The sequence below is a fragment of the Zeus faber genome, assembly GCF_960531495.2.
Source record: "Zeus faber genome assembly, chromosome: 19".
Classification (NCBI taxonomy): Eukaryota; Metazoa; Chordata; class Actinopteri; order Zeiformes; family Zeidae; genus Zeus; species Zeus faber.
The window spans coordinates 15552928-15575860 of NC_137206.1; the positions used below are offsets into that span (position 1 = coordinate 15552928).

At 46.0% G+C, this 22933-nt stretch overlaps 3 protein-coding genes across 3 annotated transcripts; 2 read left to right on the plus strand and 1 right to left on the minus strand.

Annotated features, from left to right (window-relative positions):
- The first annotated feature begins 2780 nt into the window (after positions 1 to 2780).
- On the plus strand, positions 2781 to 7974 carry LOC307245104 (uncharacterized protein). The gene is made up of 5 exons (XM_080020523.1): positions 2781 to 2936; positions 5942 to 6052; positions 6480 to 6599; positions 7286 to 7366; positions 7491 to 7974. Exons 1-5 carry the CDS (start codon positions 2805 to 2807, stop codon positions 7569 to 7571), a joined length of 525 nt encoding a protein of 174 aa, XP_079876649.1. The 5' UTR covers positions 2781 to 2804; the 3' UTR covers positions 7572 to 7974.
- A 9609-nt stretch (positions 7975 to 17583) lies between these two features.
- On the minus strand, positions 17584 to 19810 carry spag16 (sperm associated antigen 16; the record flags this gene model as incomplete). Its single annotated transcript, XM_080020389.1, has 3 exons — positions 17584 to 18099; positions 18495 to 18830; positions 18914 to 19810. The coding sequence occupies 3 exons, from the start codon at positions 19808 to 19810 to the stop codon at positions 17584 to 17586; spliced, it is 1749 nt and encodes a 582-aa protein (XP_079876515.1).
- A 639-nt stretch (positions 19811 to 20449) lies between these two features.
- Positions 20450 to 22700, plus strand: ndufb4 (NADH:ubiquinone oxidoreductase subunit B4). The gene is made up of 3 exons (XM_080020346.1): positions 20450 to 20649; positions 21296 to 21439; positions 22556 to 22700. Exons 1-3 carry the CDS (start codon positions 20473 to 20475, stop codon positions 22616 to 22618), a joined length of 384 nt encoding a protein of 127 aa, XP_079876472.1. The 5' UTR covers positions 20450 to 20472; the 3' UTR covers positions 22619 to 22700.
- The last annotated feature ends 233 nt before the right edge of the window (positions 22701 to 22933 follow it).

Consider the following 22933-nt stretch of genomic DNA (forward strand, 5'->3'; position numbering starts at 1 on the left):
ATTCCGCTCTCTCTCCTCTCATTCTATCTCGCTCGCTCTCCCGCTCTTACACCCAGATAAACACACGGGCATTGACGCAGGCGTCACAAATTACCTTTTCTTTTCCACCGGGCGTGAATTGAGTGAGAACATCTGGTCCGAGCAGACGGTTGCACTGTTAGAAAAATGTATTTTCTTTCCCGCGAAGGTCAAAAGCTACCTGCCAACGAGAGCAGTATCAGACTCGGTGACAGCGACTCAACACACAAAAGCAAATGAGGCGGGATAAGAACACTGATGCATCCAGCCATCCATTGTTTCTATTTGACCATCCCTCCCACAGACCCTTTTAAATACGCACAGCACACCCTTTATACTGTGCACATTTAAAAGTTCCACCCCATGGCTTGAGTGAATAACGGTAATTTGGCATTGAAAGTTGCTTATTATAATGCTGTAATAACACTGTAATACTCGATTCTGATTGGTCACGACAGGCAATTGGCGGCCAATTATTTCTGAATAACTGCCGCCGTCTGTTAACAGTGACAGTTGTCACCGGCAACAACTTCTCCGCCGGGACTAATTGGTGGCGCCATCTTGTGACGCTACGGAGAAACTACAGCGGAAGACTTCACGACTTCGAGTCATGAATGTCCAGTTCCGCATTAAAAGCAGTAAATAGATAAGACACAAGCGGGGAAAAGCTCCTCTTATGGGACGTGGATGAAACGGGATGCAACGTTAACTACGTTGTTGCGGTATTTGCGTGGACGTCGCTGTAAATGATGTTTCGTTGCGGCAGCTCTTAAACAAGCCATACGAGTAATAAAAATACAGTAAGTCTTGATGTATTATTTTATCAAGTGGGATAATGTCCAGCCAGCTGGTCATTATCGGAAGATAACACCCCTTAAAGTCATAGACTCGAGGCTTGTCACCTTGTCGGGGGTTATTTGAATGACCGGCTGCCTGCACATTCCTCACATCTCGAATTCAATATAGAATAGAAACTACTATTTTGAGCCCGCGTCTGAGCACTTTTGAACTCCCCGGAGCAATTTCGCCGCGGAGAAAATTGCTCTGCTTGTCCGATAAATTGGCCGACGCGGCTGTGCGTTCGCGGCCTTCGGCCCCGCGCGGATTCTGTTTTTCGGCCTCTGCCAACAAAAAGCGACGCTCGCTGCACTGCAAGCGTTTTTTTTTTTTGCTTTTTTTCCACCGGGATGTTTTCGTTTTTTTTCCCGCGGCGCTTCGCGAACGCTCCCCGGGCCGATTCGAACGGGACGTCGTCCCGCGGCCGTTTCGGCTTCGTCTTAAGGGCAAAACCTCGTTGAAGTCACGGAGCTGAACGGTCGCAAGCAGCAGCTGGAAGAGAGAGAGAGAGAGAGAGAGAGAGAGACACTGGAGATGTTTTCCGTCCCTGTTTTGAATTTGTCCGGTAAGACGCACCGTGATTTACTTACATGGTGATGAAGAGCAAAAGAATGTGGGCTTTGTGCGTGCGTGCGTGCGTGCGTGCTTGCGTGCGTGCTTGCGTGAGTGTGTGGAAGTGGGTCGGGGGTTAAACACACTTGATAAAAAAAAAAAGAGAGATATTCCTTCTACCTTTTGCTTCATTGCATGTTTCTGGCGGGGGGAAGATTCCACCGTGGCAGCGAGCCCGAGTCTTAATGGCATTAAACTCCCCACCTCCGCCCTCTTCCACTCGCTCACTCTTTCCTTCCTGTAATACACCTTTACACAGGGCGCCCATTCATCCGCTCCTCTCTGATGGCGAGGAGATTTTTTTTCTCTTCATATTCGGTGGAACCACACCAAATAAACTCCGCAAAGCAAACCCTGCTATATCCGGATCCGCCGAAAGTGCCCGGCAAATTAATCAAAAATCGAGGATTTCAGCGAGGAAGAAGAAGAAGGGTTGAGGAGAACAAACCGCCGATTTGACTATTTTCGACGGCTCGTTTTCAAAATAGACGAGCCGACGGTAGGGTCAACCTGGTTTTGGGTAGAGATCGCCACATCTGGAGAAGTGAGCTGAGGCCTGGGCTAGACGTCGTGCCACAGCGGGCTTCGAGCTGGAAATTGCATTCCCAGCATGGGCCGCTGTGTATTCTACCGGAGCGCCAAATGACTGTAATTGCAGCAGGCTAACTCCTAGGTGTTTTCACCAGTGGAGAGGTGCTGTGTAATCAGGTGCTCTATGTATATACCGTACATTTTCACAAGGCGCAAAGCAAAGGCACTTTCATCTACAAAGGGACAAATTAACTTCACGGTGGAGCACTTCTCGTGGAGATTTCGAAAACCGAACCACAGAGTTTTGGACTTTTCACCAAAGCGACCAACCAACCCCTGCAGCGCTCTCTCTCTCTCTCTCTCTCTCTCTCTCTCTCTCTCTCTCTATCTATCTATCTCTCTCTCGCTCGTAAACACACACACACACACACACACACACACACACACACACACAAACTGTGACACTAGTAACTAGTGCAGGCCTAAGTGGAAAATGGGCTTCATACTTCATTCTGGATTGGTCGGGGGGTGCTGGTAGGCGGTGGGGGCTGAGTAGGCGTTTTTTTTTTGGGGTTTTTTTTCTTGTTTTTTTTTTTTTTTTCAGGAGGGGGGAGGCCCTCCTTCAGATGTCTGACATGTTTCTGCAGGACCGCAGGCCGCTGGCTGGCGTGGAGCGCAGGCTTGCGGTGGGCTGTTTGTCTGCGCTAAGCTGGCACGGCCTCCCGTTTCCGTGCATCTGTTCCCCATTAGCCCGACCGAGAGTATAAAGCAGGGAGCCTGCCGGGGCCGGGGCCACTGCCTGGATCATGGCGCTCGCTATCTGGCTGTGCGTGCTGGGCCTGCAGGCCAGCCTCCTGACGCACGCCCTCGAGTGCTCGGGGGCGACCCAGGGGGAGGACTGCGCCGGGGGACGGACTGCGGATAGCGTAGGTGTGCTGGTAAGGAATGGAGCGTGTTGATCCTGAGCATGCATCTATCTGGCTTCCGATCAGGGGACACCTTTTTCTCCATTTGAAGATAAGGCAGATCGGGGTTGAAATACGTGTGTTGTTTTTGTATTGTCGTTTCTCCGACCGCCTATTCCGCCGAGAGAAGGCGAAGCACAATTTTGAAATATCAAAATTGGACAAACTCTTCCCGCCAAGTGGGCTTAATTTAAAGCCCTTAACGTTGTGAAGTTCGGTGGCAAATACTGTAATAAGAGATCAGGAGGTCGCAATTTCTACACAGTGAAGTTGCATTATAGTCACATAATAGATAAAAAGGTTGTAAACATGCGCATGTGTGTATATTAGTTGAGATCCCCAGGGTGGTCCGTACGTCACGTACTGTTAATATGCCCCAGAGGATGCCGAGACCATAACAGCGGTCAAATGTATTTCAGGAAGGTGCGATGTATATAAACAAGTTGTTCCTTTGCCTCGTGCCACAGAGACGTTTTATTTACTTTTCCCAGACACAAAGACTCATTGTAATGGACCCTGGAAGCCATAATGTCACCCCAGCAAAAATATACACCCCGGACAAAAAACCTTTCGAGTGTTTTCATGTGGCCACCAGCGTGTTATTCTTCAAACTTGCGGTGGAGATTTTTCCTGCCGCCCCCTCGTCATGTTTCGTCCAAAATAATCACCGTCACACGGACAAAACGGATCCGACGGCTGCCGGAGGAGGCGAGAGGAGGACGTTTGGTTGGGAGTCAGTTTCTGTGCAGGGTGGTCCGGAGAGGCTTTCTTGCCGTCTATGTGTTTTCCTCCACGGTTATTTGTGACTTAATTGCAGCGTGCGCAATTATAAACTTCAGATGTGGCGCGCACGCGCTGATTCCCACGGCGGAACTTTTTACGGCGTCCCCGTTTTGTCCCCGTCTCGTATGCCGAGGTCACTTGTTGTGCAGTGGCCTCGCATGCCAGGGAAAAATGTTATGGGGATTGTCAGCACGTAAGGCCTGCAAAGGCGGAAAACGGAAAACAGAAAATAATATTCCCTGTGGTCATTTTGGATGGGATCTGTGTTTTGTATATTACATGGATGAAAGACAAAAATAATTAAATTATATTACTATTGTGAAAGACCATAACTACTTTATAACCAGTGTATGGGAAATGTGTTTTTCATAGTAGTGACTTGTTTGCTATAACTCCTTTATGGTGATATTTCGTTGGAAAGGACGATATGAGCGTGTTTGTCTGGACCTACTGAGAATGAATATATATATATATATATATATATATATATAACTGGATGCATAGAGGAGCTTTGCACAATTTTAAATGAAAGTACGTAAAAGTACTGTTCTTTGACATTCACTGGGACTGTCTTGCATCGTTGCGTGCAATGTCAATATCAAAATACTTTGGCCATTTTGAGAATATTGGTTTCAATCGTGGTGCAGTATCACAGGATCGCTTATTTTGGATCGGAGGGATGGTAGTTAGAAATAAGAACACAAACTGCGCTGTTGTTTTTACTTAACCGTTCTGGCCACAGCGGCACATGGCGACCGCCGCTCCTTCTTTTTCGCTGTGCAGATACAGGCCGCTGCCTTTATCTGGCCCTGTCAGGAGAGCGGTACTTATCCTCCCTGCCGCCGAACCGGGGGCGTCACTCCATCTGAGGGCCTCTGCCCGGGGGTAGTTCCTAGGAACGTCTCAGGAAAGGGATGGGTGGCGTTGGGTGTCGTGGATCACTCAGGGATGTGTCATAGGAGCACAGAGCAAGGCATCAGATAAAGGGGGGCGGGGGCGTAGGAGAGAGAGAGAGAGAGAGAGAGAGAGAGAGAGAGAGAGAGAGAGAGAGAGAGGAAAACAAAATGGGGGGCAGAGATGGATGGATGACAGGAATAGGTGGCGGAGACAAACAGCCCAGACAAAGGGAGCCCGGACGGCCAGGTGGGGAGTTCAGTGAGAAATGGCTCCCCTCAACAATGCAGTTTGTCAGTGAATCCATCATGTCGGAGCGGCATTCAGTGGCTTTGAGACAACACCGATGGAGCGTGATATATATGTAGGGGCGGGAAACATGCATATGAGAAACTCATGCATGCTGAATTTATTCCTTTCTGGGACGGCGTATCAGCTATTTGTTTCACTCAAGGGACCTGAGCTCAAACTCAAGGAAAAAATTGAAAATAGCTCTTCAGGAGCAGCGAGGCACGCCACGGGTTCGGCCGCCTGACTTGAAAAACAGCAGTGATTGAGCTACAGCCACTACAGCGCCATAGAATATTTAATCACAATGCCCTAATTGGCAAAATGCGGCCCATTCTTCCTTATAGCGACAGTGCACTCATTAGCAAACACAAGAGGGAATCGATAACCTCCCCCCTCCCATTTATGTCTGGATCGATAAGAAAGGCAGGAAATGGCCGGAGCAAGAGCAATAATAATTTTACCGTTTCCTTTTCCCTCGGTGCCCGTGTCAGAGTGTCGATAAGACAAAGTAGGACAGGGGAACGAGGCAAACCGAACGAAACAGAACAGAACCGGAAAGAGCCAGGCAGAAAATAGCGGCTCCGAGTATAGCAACCTCGGACCAATAAAGACAAAGGGAAAAAATTGGAAAAGACGGTGGTAAAGAGGCAGAGCCAAAAGTGAGAGTTTGAGCCCTGGTTTGGATCATGGGTGAGGCACTGACGGGTCGCGGTGGGGAAGCAAACAGACTCGTATTAGGGTTAATGACAAGGGGAGGTGCTGGGGTTTGTTCTGGCTCTCTTTCACCAATCCAGTCTTCTTCGACGGAAGACAAATGGCAAAAAGTCGACGGAACCGTCTGAGTTCCCAGACCGCAGGCCGACCTTTTTCGTTCAAGCCACATTTTTAAAAGCCTGCGCAACTCGTGGAAACACTCGTCCGGCCCATTGAGAGGCGTCCGGGGGAGCGTAACGGCGATGGTTAGTTGCAGTGAGTTTAATGGTGAGGTTCGGAAATGTGTTCACCTGCAGGGCCTGCAGAGGCGGAGGAGGCAGCTGGAGTGGAGGAGTCCCGCCCACCTGAGTCCTTCCAGCCAGCCGGGGGCCGTCACCGCCAGGGGCTTCCCAAACACGCTCATCCAGGTACGGCGGCCATCGTGATGCGTAACACAAGAAGGTGTCGAAACGTCACGGGAGATTAGGGCTGAATGATGAATGATGCTGCTGTGGAAGACGTTTCCACGTGAAGGAGAACCAGCGTCAGCCCTGAAACCTATCCGGCTTAGTATAACAAGGTTCCCAAAAAACTATTGAGCAGTGTCTCAGGCATGCTAAAAAAATCTATTCTCTGGTGTCTAAATTTGGTTGGGAATGGCGGAACACAGAGGACAGGGGTGAGTAAAAATGGAAGATCTTCAGATTGAAAGCACTGAAAGGCTAAGAAAGATGGAGCCAAAAGAGGGCCCGTGCAATCCAATTATGAAAATAAATCTTGAAAATTGTACATTGTATGAATGAACATATGCATTGAAATAACTTATTCCAATGTGTGTTGATTTGATTTAACCAGCAGGCGGATAGAGCCAGGAGACACCTGGCCGCGTCCGGGAACAAGAAGAAAAACAAGCGGAAATCTCGCGTTGGCTCCTTCTCCCTCATTAGCAACCTCAAGCCATCCGCTCCCTTACAGGTGGGTCGCCATGGCAACGCGCGGAGCCAAGGAGCAGCCGGAGTAGCGGGATAACACAGGCAGAGTTATAAGGCCACATCGGGGGTGGGGGGTTTCATTTGGGCAGTTTGTCACCCAAAAGGGTGGAAGGAGCATTGGAACATAATCCAGTAGAAAGTACCGTTATGGCCCAATATTGTTGCTAATACAGTACGAGGAAAGATATTGATGAAATGGATCCTCATAATAATGAGTATCAGTAAGTCTAAAAGCGCCTATAATCATAAGCCCCAGTAATGGCATCATTTTAAAGAACAGATAAAAGTCAAAACTCAAATGTGAGTTTGCAGAATTGTAAAAATGTGACATTCAAACCAAAAAAAAATTGACATTCAAAGTTTTAATTTTAACCGTTTCAGTTCTTTACATTACTTAAGTAATTAGATGACATCACATTAGTAATAACATTTGTAATGTCGTTGTAATTACATCTATATTATGTCTGGAAAGAGTAGCGTAATAGCGTAAAAGGTACATTATTAGAACTACATCTTTAGTAGCAGAGTTATAGACACTGTGTCTTCTTGCATTAGAAAAAGTTTGTCCCCATTTATCTCAGCACACAATATGAAGTGATAATCCTACCAAGATTAATCCAACTGGATATCCCCCATATACTATGTACTTTGTGTGTGTGTCTCTCCCAGATAAGCCGAGCACGCAGGCAGGTGAAGACCGAGCCGCCCGGCAGAAGGAAGTCCACACGCTCCGGGGCGTACTCCATTCTGGTGAGACGTCACAACCTCAACTCTCCTGAGTTTCATGGAAATAGAAATGTTTGTTCACCTTCTCCCACGCTTTCTGTATGTCTGGTCTGGGATGATACGCGTTGAAATGCATTCAACTTTCCAGGGAGATCCAAAGGTCGAGGGGGAGAACGACCGACCCAGGAGGAGCGTGCAGAGGAAGAGAGCGGCAAAGAATTGTTCGTAACATCGTTTGGTTTCTTCTTGACACTGCATATGGCGAGATTTTAGTCCATATTTCACTCCACGGGCCACAACGTGTGCGAATCTGACATTATTCCAAGCCATCTCTAAAAATAACTCTAAAAGCCATTAGTTCAATAAATCCTGCTGTGTGTTCACCCTTATCCTATACATATTCTAATATATATTTGCATGTTAATAAATACAACAAATATTCCTTTTATTAGGGTCAGTTTTTTTGTTTAAACATATTTAACCCTTAAACCCCTTTCCTCTTCTGTGAATTTATGATTAAAAAATGTGTGTATATTTTTTCATAATTGTCTGTCTGTATCACATTTCATTAAAGTCAAGCCATGGCGGAGCCTTGACTTCAATATTTAAGCAATAAAAAAATGTAATAATTATTTTGTAATTTTTATTTTTTCATTAATTTGCTCAGGGGTTTTTTTTCCATAATCCACTGGAGCTCCGGTAAAACCAAAGAAAGGAAAGAAAGAAAACATTCTACTGCAAGGCCTGCAAATATATATATGCGCTAATCAGTCAAGGGCGACTAACTGCGGAGGGAAAAAACTTCCAAAAGTAGTCCGGACCATCTGTTTCGGGAGTCAATATCGTATTTAATTCCTCTGTCATGTTGAATTAATTGTGGCACAAATGGGAACTTACGGGCTGGTCTGGTTCCGAGGGGGGACTTGAGTGTTTCTACAGCCGGGTGACGTCACCCCTCGCACAGAGTCCGCTGTTCTGTGGGTTAGAGAGGGAACCGGTGAAACCACTTTATTAAACGAGAGCACGCAAAACCATCTTGAACGTTGAATGACGAGTAGAAAGAGTTAAAACGGATGTTTGCAGAGCTTCGCAGAGCTTTCCCCGCAGGGATCTGAGTTGAAAAACATTTCAATTTAAAAATAAATACATGATAGGTTAGGATGATTAGGTGTGGATGGATGTATGGATGGATGTATGGATGGATGGATGGATGGATACATAGTGTGGGGTGGGGGTGGTGTGGTTTGAACAGCCACACATTTTTTGGGTCTAGGTAATTGTGCCCAGAACGAGGGTGTCTGTACACCTGTTTCTCATTAGAGTAATCAACAAGCAACAGGTAAATCCCCATTCCCACACACACAGGAGAGGAGCCCTTGACATGCATTCCATCTGCTCCCGGCTTGTTCCAGCTTGCCCACTTCCGACAATAAACTGGTGTTTTCAACCCCATTGCCTGTGTCTCTGTGTCGGAGGGCCCTGTGAAAATGCCACCAAATAAGTGAATTGTGTGTATTTTTTTTTATTTACAAACACTATATAAAGGACATGGTACATAAAACATAGAACATGGTTAATGTCCAGCTGAGCAAACTACTCGTTATTGTACTCTCACAAACGAGCTCTCCCATCTTCCCTGACATATTTTGTGAGGCGAAAAACTCAAGATGCAATTCATCCCACAGCCACTAGGTGGAGGATCTGGCTGTCGGATACGATTATGCATTCAATGTGACAAAATTGGTAACGTACAATAAACCTAATGACGAACAAAAAACATTAAATATAAGCCTAAAAACACCCAACAAAAAACAATAGAAAAAGGAAAACTAAAATGAAACAGTGAACATACACGCACAGGGGTACGCTGTGGATTATTAGACCAGAGGAGTCCACGGAAGCATCTGGGGGACGAGAGCTTGTAATAAATGGAAGGAGCTTGTGAGGACGCAGCGATCTAAATAGAGAGAGATGAGTCATCCTTCACTTGTTCCACCATCAAAGGCCTCTGCCTGTGACGTATACCCTGAGCGCCGTTTTTACGCCTTTAAATGCACAAACACTCCCAAGGAATAATAATAATAATAATAATAGTAACACAATTTTATTCACACACTTTTTTTTCCCCTGAGGTGCATAATTTGCTGCAAAATTTGTTTTGGGAAATGGGAATGGGAGGTTTGAAGTGTTTGAATGAACCTCAGAAAAAGACAATGATGATCTAACTACTGAAGCAAGGTAGGACTTTTGGGTGTAAAGCTGATTGTGTGTTGATTGAACACAGGTCAGCATTTCCACTTGTGACTTTGATTGAAGGCCTGTTTTTTCTCTGACATGGAGGAGGATTGACTGGAGGCTTGTTTTATCATCTAATGTTCCAGCTGCATTTCCTGTAAGTGGGAGTATGTAGTATCAAGACAACGTCATCCAAAACAGTAAGATGCTGCAGTGATTAAGTTAAGATAAGATAAAGAAAGATAAAACCTTAAAGGGGGAGCTCAAGCTCAGGGACATAGTGGGCCGAGTGCAGCAAGGGGAGAGTGGTCTTGGCCTTGGGGCCAGCACACCAGCTTGGAATAAGGCTACGTACCATGAGCCTCCGTCTCAGAGACGCAAGCTCATGGTACAGGAGATATGTCAGCAAGAGGAGTCAGCAAGGTGCGCAAAGGCCGTCGCTCAGGCAAGGCATGGGCAATGGATGAGATGGTAGGGAGTGGAGAAGAGAAAGATCCCCTGGAAAGAGCTGTGGGAAATGGGGACATTTAGAGCGAACTTCACCGTCAAGGCTGCCTATTGTATGATCTCCTGCTATCTCCCAAGAATCTCAGCCAGTGGTATGGTGAAGATCCTACATGCTCCCTCTCCCGGACTCCAGCAACACTAAAACACATCCTGGTGGGCTGCAACATCAGTCTTGCTCAAGGCTGACATAACTGGCGGCACAACAAGGTGTTATGGTGTCTTGGTCGGCGGATGAGTGTCGATGCCTTTCCTCCCCCTTCATCCTGCTGGCCGACAAAAGCATTTGTCCGGACCAGACACCAGGTGGCTAGGCAGGACACACGATTGGAAGACGGTGGCAGAATCAGGCCAGAGGCGTTGCTTCCCAGCTGAGATTGCGTCACCCAACCTCAGACCAGACCTTGTGCTGTGGTCGGCCACACTCCATCTCGTTTACATCGTCAAGCTTACAGTGCCCTGATAGGATGCAGTTAAGGAGGCCTACAAGCACAAGATGCTGCGGTACACTGAACCTGCAGTAAATGCGCAACAACGTGGCTGGAAAGCAAAGGCCAGACGGTCAGAGTAGGCTGTAGAGCAGGGGTCGGGGACCTATGACTCGCAGACAATTTTGAGCTCAAATCTTTCATCACATTCAACAAGTAATAAATAATTATTCTGTGTCGTTTTAAAGTAAAACAGGTAAGTGAAATTACAATTTTGAAAATAAAATTCAAAATTTAAATGTGGCGGACAAAGGGACGTAGTCAAGCACCGGCTGCGGACTACAGAAAGACTCTGGAGGCGCCTTTTACTCGGCGCCCTGTCCCTCCCGGGTCTCTGCTTAGGTGCCACTTGTGGGAGGAGTCTCTGCCCACAGGTAAGGGTTTAGGGAGGGAGACGGAGTCTTTCTGGCCGTCGTGCGCAGACATGGCGAGAGTTTTATTGTTCATTTCAATATGCGGCACGTATATTGTGGATAATAATGATCCTCTTGGGAATGGCGTTCCACAGCTGGGCTGCTTACGAGCCCGTGCGCCGATCCCCTCTATAAGACAAACAAACAATAAGAAAACTCCCTGCCTCGAGTTGGACCAATCAGCTGAACAGAAGTGGACAGAAATGGAAAAAACTTCATTATGTTTGTGACAAATAATCTCTTGAACTTGATCCTGAAGACCAGCTGATTCTTAAAACTTGGAACGAGCTTCCCATCACATAGCACACAATGCAGCGTGTGAGTATTGCCGTATTGACCATGTTTGGCTCTACATACGCATGTGAGCCGTCTTTCTGGCGTCTGAGAAACATTAAGAGCAACCTACGCTCACGTTGAACTGATGGAAGCCTCAACGCAGCATGAAGCTTAACCTCACTACGTATGAACCAGACTACAAGGCCATCAGCAAAACCATGCAGCACGGGAAGTCGCATTAAGGGTAAAAAGTATTTAGTTTATTATTGGTTAGCTACAATATAACAACAATATTATTAAGAAGAATAAAGAGAAATTGTTTATATATATAGCAGTTTTTTAAGTATTAAGTACTAAGATGTGTTATACGTTAAAAATGTATGCCTTACTTAAAAAATGCACGCATTAAGTTGCATTCAATTTTATTAAATATTATATGGCTCACAAGGAAATACATTTAGAAATATTTGGCTTTTATGGCTCTCCCAGCCAAAAAGGTTCCCGACCCCTTCTGTAGAGGGTTTGCAGCCACATCAATGTCAAGGCTACTGCCGGAGATGGGAGTCTGGGGAAAGGCCCACCAGAAAGCAGTCAAAGACCTCTCTAGAACTGCTGAAAAGGGTAGTCAGTGGCTCCTAATGAAGAGAAAGGACTCCACCTGCGCCCTCAGGTAAGTAGATGGGGTTCTTCCAATATTTGTGAGCTACTGAGGGACCGAGCTTCCTCTCCATCTCTACCATGTTGTATGAAGGGAGGGGGGGAGTGGAGGCTGGGAGTGTAGTTGACTTGCCAAAAGAGGCAGAAGGAATACCTATCAACATGTTCCAAGACAGGCCCAGGACCTCTCCAGAATGGCTGAAAGGGGTGGAAAAGGACTCCACCTGGGTCCTCAAGTGAGTAGATCGCGTATAGGGGTGAGCTCAGGACGCCTGGATTCACTGCTGAACCCTCTGGAAGTGTCGTGGGCCTATCAGCGAAACATTGGAAGAAAGAGGGCGCCCACTTGATAACCCAGAAGATACCATCACTCACTTGACCATCCCGCAGAGTCTACAGTAGGCAGCACGTCTCATGTGTGCAATTAAGGGATATTAACATCCAGTCCTTCATAACAGATCTGATCATCTGGTGAACCAGTGACTGCTATGAAAGGGCAGCGAATAAATAGAGAAAGACCTTGTGACAGCCTGGAAAGACAGCTGGCCGGAGGGAACAGGCCACAGCACAGAAGGTGCTTGGGTCCCACGTAGGGCTGGGTATTGTTTAAAATGTTTCGATACCAGTACCAATACCAATACCCTTAAAGTGATACCGATATGTGGAGGTCTCTGCCCACAGGTAAGGGTTTAGGGAGGGAGACAGAGTCTTTCTGGCTGTGGTGCGCCAACTTGGCAAGAGTCTTTATTGTCATTTTAAACAATAAGGTACGCTGGCCACAAGTATAAATAATAAAACAATGATTATAATAATATTGAGGTGCATAATAATCATCTTGGGTGCAGGAGGAATGGCGTTTCCGCTGCTGCGCTGCTGACGAGCTGCCGTTTCGAGGCAGCTTGGCGGCCGCGGAAAAGGAAACCGTGCTGTCGTCTGCAGCTGATGGGGTGACTTGACCACGCCCCTTTGTCCGCCACACGATACCATCACATATTATCATGTGAATGAAAGCATTCAGCTGGGTAAAATGACATCACTGCTCCCCCATCAAAAATTATTTTTACACAAACACATTTTGAAAGTGTTCACATTATTGAGTATTTCAATGGATACCTTCAAGGTATTGAGTACCAATGCCAACCCCTAGTCCCACCCACCTTTTGCTCGGAAAATGTCTTATGCTAGAAAAATACTCCATGAGTAAGCGAGAACGGGGGCGGTTGATTACTCACCAGCAGACAGCCCGGCAACTGACACAGGAACGAACAGACGACAATTTGGATGATCAACATACCTGTGGCTGCAACAGCTGCAGCAGGAAACAAGCTCCAGCAAAGGTTACTTCCACCACAGACCTGAAAATACATCAGGGCAGGGAAGGGTTCCTGAAGAAGGGTTACCTGGGATCTCGCATCAACAGCTACTTCTTGAGAAGCTGTTGGGTCCTTCGACCGAGGTTCAGCAGCAGGACAAACACTGAAGTCTGCAGGGCATCAACAACCGTGTCCCAGCGGAGGAAGAGTCAGGCACAGGAATTATGGCTGGCTGTGCCATCCCCCCGCTGGCCTTCAGCATGGCCATAGAGATGATCATTAGAGCATCTAGATGGGTGGTTGGAGGACAGCGATAACCCCTGGCCTGACCTGCCGCCTGGTAGAGCATACATTGACGACCTCACAAGACTCACCATGAGCAAGGCTTCTACTGTACTTGTACTGCTGTTGAGAAAGCTTCAAGAGAACATCGAGCTGCAGGGCCGGCTCTTCCTATAGCCTGTCTCCCTCTCCGGCGGTGCCAACCCAGTCCAGTCGCTGCACCAGAGCAGTGTATTTATATTTTTTCGAAGTCGATTATTTTATTTTACTCTGTTTCCTTATGGAACGAAACAACCACTGTGCGTAATGGGAACACTTTTTCCATCGGTTTCTGGATTTCGACAAAGTTTATGCAGCTAAATTCCAATAATTCTGAAAAAACCTAATCTGGGGTCCTGACAATAACAAACCCCCAAAAAAAGGATGGTCTTTGATTAAAAAGACTGCTCTCACGGCTACGGCTTTGGAATTTTTCTATTTTTTTCATAATTATTTTCATTTTCTGCCATTTACTGTGCACAGGTAATTTGAAATTCCATTACATCCATATACATTGCTTGACAATCAAATAGTCTTTCTTACATTTGAGACCTTTGAGCCAGGGGTTCAATCTGTTTTGGACCATGGTCCCATTTTAAGTACCAAAGTTCTCATCTCAAAAGGTCAGATTCACTTTTTTTTCCCTTTTATTATTATTATTATTATTATTATTATTATTATTATTATTATTATTATTATTATTATTATTTTAAAGCCAGTACCACTTATTCTATGTGTAACAATCAACATTGAGTGATATTGAGGCTAAAGAAGGATGTTTCTAAATGTACTTTTCAAACTGACATTACTGGTCAAAGTGTGGATATTGCATATTAAAAACTTGAGCATTAGGTCGACTACTTTACATTATTATTTCAGAGAGAATGGAGAGAGCTCCAAACGGATAACATTGACATGATGATATACAGTATTTCAAACGTATATAATAACATTTTTTATATAATTTTTTTTTTTTCAAATCAATACATCAGTCACAGAAATGTCCCGCGGCTGTGTGTGCATGAACTTTAATATCAGCCAAGTAAACACCTGGACTGGGTAAACTTCTGAATATTAAATCACAAACATGAGCTATCCCCTATAGACACCAAGCGTTATGAGAAGCATAGCTAAAAGCACATACTGCGTTTGGAAAATTCCTGTATGTGCTTCTCTTTGAAAATGATGGATGCTTGCTGAGTCACTGCTCCGGGCCGCGCCGCATGCATTAAAGCAAAATACTGCTGAGTTTGACCCACTGCCCACTGCATGGATTCGTAGAGAGCTGATTTATTAAGGAGGGACTACGCCCAGGCATGATGAATCATTCTCATAGTAATGTATTGGAATAATGTGGCTGGGAAAGGCAACGCTCAAAGAATACATCTCGGGGAGAGCACCGGGAGGAGAACATTTAGAAATGGCTGGCTTGTATGAGCGCTGACCAGGCGGCCGGGGCGATCTCTCTCTGCCTGCACCTGTAGAGGCAACGCATACAAGCACCAGCCATACCAGATCTTTTTAGCGCAGAGGCTTCCAGGTGGCCATGAAGACTGGTTCGGCACGGAGAGAGCGCTTTCTCTGTTTCTACTCACCAACCATCACTTTAGCACTTCAGGTTGAGCATCAGGGTATTTTGGGAGATCCCTCGGCCAATCAAATCCACCAGAGGCCGAGGAGTGGATGGGATGGGGGGGGCTTCTGATTGGCATTGACATCACTGGCACCTAATGTAACAAATAAGAATGTTAACATGCATTCCTTTCGGGTGTGTGAGGTCCATTAGACTTTCATTGAGTGGTGGAGGACATAAGCAGTCGCCTGTTCAGCCCATAGAAAATGGATTTGAGCACTTTTCTTAGCTTCTTTCTCTTTCGTCTTGTGTGATACCAAGGTCATTGGTGGCCGGGAAGCCAACAGGGCTGTCAACAAAGAGATGAGCCGAGAGAGCGCCATATGGACCCAGGTTAGCAGGGGAGGAATCCTGATAAACCAGGGGTCGTTCAAGAGGTGAGGATTTATCGTAGGGAGCCGTATCCACTGCTAGGTCCGGTCAGACTGGCAGAGGGAAGTGGGCAATAGTGGATAGCAGGCAGAGAATGAAAAAACATTGCGTTCCTAGAGACCTAATGTGGAGAGTGTCAAGATGATGATCAAGATTCTATTGTGTCTCAGTCTGTGTTATGGTCTAAGAAGTGGATCATTAAGATGTCGGCGAACCTCACTATTGAGGTTTCTGGGAACAATAAAAAAAATTATTTAATCTCTTTTTTTTACACATTTTATAAGTTTTTGAACGCGAACACCAAAGACAGAATGTGCTCAGAATTTATTTCAAACAATCAGTAGAGGGGCTGTGGACCTCTGACTTTGAATTTAACTCTGCTCAACCTTATGTCACTCTGCTTTGACTGACGGACAGTTTTTTCCAACCGTTGGCTTTGATCACCTTCCACTTCTTGTAATAAATTCTTAATTGTATACTCTTTGGTCTAAAACAGGCACACAGGTAGTTGAAGAACCCAGGTAAAGTGAAGCCAGGGATGTAAAACTCTGATCCCCATAAAATATTGAGCTTGGAAGCAGTCGGAGGAAAAGCCTTTAAACTGGGTACTGGTTCCTGCTTCCACTTTTCCAGCAGACTACGTGACTACAGATACAGCTGCCCAGAATGGCCGGCTGGTCCGCCACAGGCTAGTGACAGGTCCATGCTTATCTGAATGGAATGAATGGATCTATCCAAGCCCTACCAGGAATAAAGGATACATCCAAGCCCTAACAGGAATGAATGGATATTTCCAAGCCCTACCCGCCACTCAAAATGGCCCAGCCGGCTGCCAGCCTACTGCCAGCCGGCTGGGGCCATTCTGAGTGGCTGGTAGGGCTTGAAATCTCACAATGTAGCACAGACCTGTTTATAGAGTTTCTCTCCACCTTTTAATTATCTCTCTGACCATATCTCTGCAAAAGCCTAATCCTTATCTGTGCAAACCACTGTCGATGCCGTGAGTGCCTCAGAATACACATGACTTTGCATCATGTGTATTCTGAGATGAATGATATGGAATTAAATGCCAAAATTGGGACACTGAGAGACAACCATCCAGACAAACCTACTTATTTACCTCTGTTTTGCCCACAACTTGAACAATCTTAAGTTTAGTCTAAAAGGTCCAAAACAGAGCGATCCCCTTACCTGGAAGAAAAACGTCAATGCCGAAGGCCAAAGTTTTAAAGGTCCACAGAGAACCGTAAATCCTCTGGTCGTACATACTGGAGATATGCGTGGCTGTCCACCATCAAACAGCTTTTCCGAGCACTACTGCAGCTCTAATATGAAGGAAATGTTGAATATCTTTTGAGCTCCCTGGCTGAACTATTCTGCCAATTTGATGATGAAGGATACCACATCTACTTTCAGAAAAGACAATAACAGTAACAGTAAATCAAAATGTTCATCCATCTACTTGTACATACTATGTTTCCCTTAGCATGGATCTCAAAGTGTTTAAATATTAAGCTATTAAGTTTGCTATGGCAACATAATGAAATGCTGCACAATACTGCCCTCTTGTGGTGGATATTCTACATTACTAGAAGAGCCCAAGCTTGGGAAAATGGCTTTTTGAGAATATACAATAACATAGGATTATAGATAGTGTAGGCCGATAGCAGATAGCAGACATTGCATTCACAAAGGTCTTACAGTGTCTAAAGTCAAGTCAAGTTTATTTAGAGTGCCCTTAATCATATGACAGTCTCAATAGAGAGATCCCACTTCCAGGACAAGCAGGCTGCAAAAGCATATAACAAGGTTATATTACGATATAATATGCTATGTTTAACTATACTGTATGGGTCTGTTGGAGAGAGAAATAGAAAACACAATCAAAGGTGAGTGAAAATCACTGGATCAACATTATAAAGTATAGAGCGTTCTGTATGGAAAAAAAAGCTGTCAAAAAGCATCAAAGCGATGATGATGATGATGATGATGATGATGATGGCGAGCCATACATCTGAAGAAAACATCATCATGACCAAATATAAATCTTTCCATCTGAGGCGCCTGACAGCAAGTACTCCCCCCTGTGGTCAAAGACAACACTCTGCACTGCATCTCCATGACTGAGTTTGTCGACCACCTGGTTTGAGGTCAGGTCGATCACACTAACCAAGTTGTCACCCCCGGCGACCGCCAGCACCTGATCCCTGGGGTCAAAGGTCACTTGGTTACTGGACTTTGGCCCCGTCTCCACGATGGCTGTAGGGGCCATCAAATTCCTGACGTCCCACAGCATGACAATGCCGGCCGTGTCGCAGGAGGCGATGGCCCGGCCGGAGTTGGTGAAAGCGGCGTAGTTGCAGGGGCTGCTGTGACCGCAGAGGGTCTGGAAGCAGCAGGCAGCCCTGGCGTCCCACATGGACAGCGTCTTGTCGGCAGAGGAGGTCAGCAGCGTGTTGGACAACCTCAGGAACTCCACGCTATTCACCGAATTGATGTGCCCGCGCAGAGTTGAGCAGCACTGCTCACTCTGCAGGTCCCACACCTATAAAGAGACATTCGGGGATCAAAAACAACTTGCTAACAGAATGCTATTGTGCATAATCTCCAGGTGCGTTGCAAAGACATTTCACTGCGTATATGTATGAATGTATGTATATGTATGAGACAAATAAACCCCTTGGATCTCTCTTGAAAAGGGATTCAGACTATATGGCAGCTAAGGTCTATGCACTCCTATTTCCAACAAGTATATTCAACGACATTTCAGAAGCTCAGACAAAACAACAATCATACTAAAAAAAACTATGTATACACTGATATGAGCTTGTTGCGTTCGATTTTAATCTAAATCAATTTGTCAAATGTTCACTTCAGATGTTCATGTGCCAGTTTATTATTAAAATGCAGCCAAAAATATATTTATCCGGGACATCTAACCTTGACGGTGTGATCCAGAGAGCACGATGCCACAAAGTCGCCACAGGAATGAAAGGAGCAGCCCCAGGTGACTCTGGCGTGGCCCTGCAGGGTGAGAACCATGCGACCCATCAGGAGGTCCCAGATGCGGAGGCTGCAGTCCGCCCCTGTGGTCCCCAGTTTGGTCCCATCTGGGTGGAAGGTGATCCCAGAGAGCCAGTCGGTGTGGCCCTCGCCTGTAGCGATCATATCTTCTTCGGGTAGACCCCAAAGCTTCCAAAGATGGTCATCGCTCGAGGAGGCCACAATGAGCTTCGTGGGGTGGGCGGCAAGGCAGCTGATGGATTTCATATGCGCCTGTCGAAGCAATACAAAGTGAGCTATATAAGATGACAAAGAAGAAGAGGACAAGTCATTAAGTCAAGTAAGAGTGAAATGACCTTGACTGTACTGCTGAGGTGAAAGTTGTCAGTCTTTGCCTTGGTTGGGACATCCACAGGCTTGTCTATCATGTTGGACTGCAGGCTGTGTGCACTTCTGCCAACAGGGGAGTCCGAATCCTTGGGGTGTTTTAAGGAGGCGTCTGTCTTTTTGGATACACCTTTCACCTGAGCCCTGGCACCCATCTCCTGCTCAGGGCCTTCCTTCCCTCCGTCGCACATGCTCATATTCTGCAGAGCTGCTTGGAGGCTACTCGCATGCCCCAGCGCCCTGTCCCTCTCCAGACTCACCAGCATCTTCTGCTTGAGAATGTTCTGGTACCGTTCGGTGATCTGCTTGAGCGCCGGCTGGTAGCTCTCGCACTGGATCTTCAGCTTCTTCAAGTCGCTGATGAGCCTGTTTTTCTCCTGAGCGACGCGCTTGTGCTGCGTGCGGTGGAAATCTCTCGCTTTCTGGAGCTGAGCAAGCGTCTCGCCGACGGCCAAGGCCGCCGCCTTGTACCCATCCCTCTCCCTCTGCACCCTCCTCAGCTCGCTGTCAAGACGCTGGTTTTCTGTGTACACGCCCGGCACCAAGTCCACCAGCTCTGCGGCCGCCGCACCCTTATGCATGATCTCGTTCCACTCTGTTTGAAAACAGTCCAGAGTGGTTTTCATCTGCAATCTCGCGAGGAAATTGCGTACAAAGTCATCCACCGCTGGGGCTTGGTTGTCGGACTTGGCACACGACTGTTGTTGAATTGTCTTTAACTTAGCCTCGATGTCCTCCTCGCCCTCTTGCGGGCTGTCGTCGTCTTCTTCCCCTACCTCCTCGTTCTCAATATCCTCATCATCATCATCATCATCTTCTTCTTCATCAAAGAAGTGTGTTTCTTGTTGTTTGGCTTCTGTGGTCATTTTGAGCCAGACTGATCACTATTTGTACCAGTAAGAGAAAAGGCATATATCACAAATTACAGACAATCACGGCAAAACATAACAAAAATAACTAGACAATCCCCGGTGAAATTGGAAAAGCGTGCCGGCGAGTATGTGCGGGAGTGTATGTGCCGCCTTTTTTGTGGCGTAAACTGACGAGAGTTGAACCAAACCCTCGGGTTTGTGACGTCACAGAGGCATCACATGATCGCCACAGCTAAATATTTGGGTTATTCCACTGACGTATTTGCAGGCGTTTCTGCAACAACGTCTCTGCCGTGTTCTACTTTCTTATCTGAAACACATCTGCAGGGTCGAGATGGTTGTTTGGATATATTTTATGTGCACGTAGCTGGGAAACTGTGGAAGGTGGAGTGTGCCGAAATGAGGCTAAGATAATAATAATAATAATAATAATAATAATAATAGAGGTATAATATTACCCTTAAAAATGCCAAAACAACAAAAATTGCAGACTGATCGCTTTTACTAATTCTTTCCTCATTCTGTTCTAAATCGCACTTACCACCTGCCTAGCGGAGGAAGTTTGACGTTGCTATGGATACCACCGCTTCCGCCGAGTGCCGTTGCAACGTCTCGCGGGATTATGCGGGGATCGCGTTTGCTCGTCACATACAAACATGGCGGACTACCGGGAGGCGCCCTTGGCCACTCGGCCAAAAACGCTGGACCCGAATGAGTATTTCAACCTTTCGCCGGAGCAGCGACGCGCCGAGGAGGAGAGGGCAGCTCTGCGAGCAAACCTAAAGAGACAATACCAGCAGCAGCTGAACAACCCGCACAGAAAGGAGCTTATTGTAAGTGTTACCGGCAATGTCAAAACCCCCTTCAGGTGGCTGCGAGATAGCCGGGACGCTAACGTTAAGCTGGCGACAATAATGCAGCGATACGAATCACAGATGGGGAACATTGGCGACATGCATTAAATGTCCATTTGTTGAAATTCGGCGTAGCAAGGCGTCACAAGGAATTGAATTGAACTGTCGTACCTGCAGACACCTTGTGCTCATCATGTCACATGTCGGTGACCGAGAGGACAGCCTTACGGTGTTGTTGTGAGCGTATAATTGAGTGTTGTACAACGGAATCGGCCGTGTTTTCAACGCAAGACTAATTGTGATGCTGACTCCGAGGATATGCAGTATATCGTACAATATCATCTCGCCAGTCAAACGTCTTCAGTTCAAAAATTGCAGAACGTGAACTAAACCGGCTCCACAGGGGCTGCATAACCCCCTGTAAGCCTAATGGTAGAGTACTCCATCCACACTAACAGCCCACTCTTACCATGTCACCCAGCACTTGTGTCTGTATTCTTCACCCCATCACTGGTATCCACAACTTCATTTAGCGTGCATTCCGGTTTCATTGTCATACCCGTATGTGCTGCCGTGACTTGTTTTGTTCCAGATCTCAAACTTTCAGTCCATATTGTTTCTACAGGAAGACCCTGCTCTGACCCGCTGGGTGTATGCGCGCGCCAACCCCTACACCAACTTCAGACCCACGAAGAAGACATCCCTGATCGGGGCTCTCTTTGGCGTTGTGCCCCTGTTTGTCCTCTACTACACCTTCAAGACGGACCGGGTATGGAATAAAATACACTTGCAAAATACTGGACTTCTAGGCTCTTTCAGTGAGAGACGAGGCTTCATGGGCTGTGATAGATGTGATGCACATTGTGACAGCAATATGTCCTGCAATATCAGGGCAACGACCAGCGGCAGGAACAATATATAATGTGATATTGAGCCAATTCTGTTTTTATATCATTATAAGGTGTTCAGTGTTTGATGATAATACACAATGCTGTGAACACTGACTTGTCATTTTAAAGTCCCTGTGGCTGAAGGGCACAGTGAAGGTGATGTTTTTTCATCCATACTCACAAATTATCCCATTTGCTTCAGGGTCGATGACAAAGATGTTCAACATTTCTTGTCTGGATGATTTATCATGTGGGTTAATGTTGGCGGAACTGCAAATTCTGTTAGTGACAGAGTCTTTGGGTGCTACTGCTAACGCGCCTCATTTCAGCCTTTTTTTTTGACAAACAGTCATCACACAACTCCCTGTGGTTGGATTTAAGGTGATGCTTTAAGATTTTCGAACACGCCTGTTGCCTATAAAAACACACTAACAACATAGTTTCTCTTGGTGTGACCTCTATTGCTTTGATTATCCGTACAGTATTATTCCACACAAAACAGCGATAGTGTTCCCCAGAGTTTTTCTTTTTTTGTGGCTGTATATATGAATAACTCAACTGATTCTCAACTGGTGGGTCCTGATCCCAAACTGGGTCCTGGGTCCATTTCAAGTGGGCCGCGGGGCATAAGTCAACTTTGTCAAAGCAGTGCAGTGGTTTACCTGTTGTCCTACTTGCATTTAATTCTGTCTGAAGAAAACAGTGTTTTGGAAGCTCAGGGAATTAGTTGTTACTGGTTCAATGCTTGCTATTTAATTATATTTTAACATTATTTTAATTTTTTAACACACTTTTGTTTTGTGCTTTTAAAATGCATGAAAGACTTGTAATTGCTGCTCTACTCGTTTTGTGAAATAAATTAGAATGGTTCAATCTGAAATTATGTTCAGGTCATGACTAAATGACTAAGGACAAATCTGGTGAGGCGAGACCAGTTGAGGAGGCGATTTAGTTGCCACGGCAACTGTGCTAACCTACTCTGTCTTTCTCTCCAGGATCGGAAGGAGGAGCAGATTAAGGCTGGGACCCTCGAGCGCAAGTTCAGTTTGTCGTATTAAGCTCCCGTCTATTTGTATATTCCAGAGATACTGTCAGTGTGTGTAATTATTATTGAACCAATAAAGCTTCCTATATAGTCAACTAACGAGTTGTGTGTGTACTTTCAAGGGAGTGTTTGAAATAAACTAAACATAAATAAACAATTGTGGAATATGTACACACTTTAAATTAGGGCTGAGGGATATGGTCAAAATATAAAATCTTCATAGCATCTTATGTAACGATATATACTGGATTTGGACTATTTGTGTGTGTCTCGCTCTCTCTTATTTTTAGGTGCATTGTATTGTGCATAATCACCAGGTGTCATGACA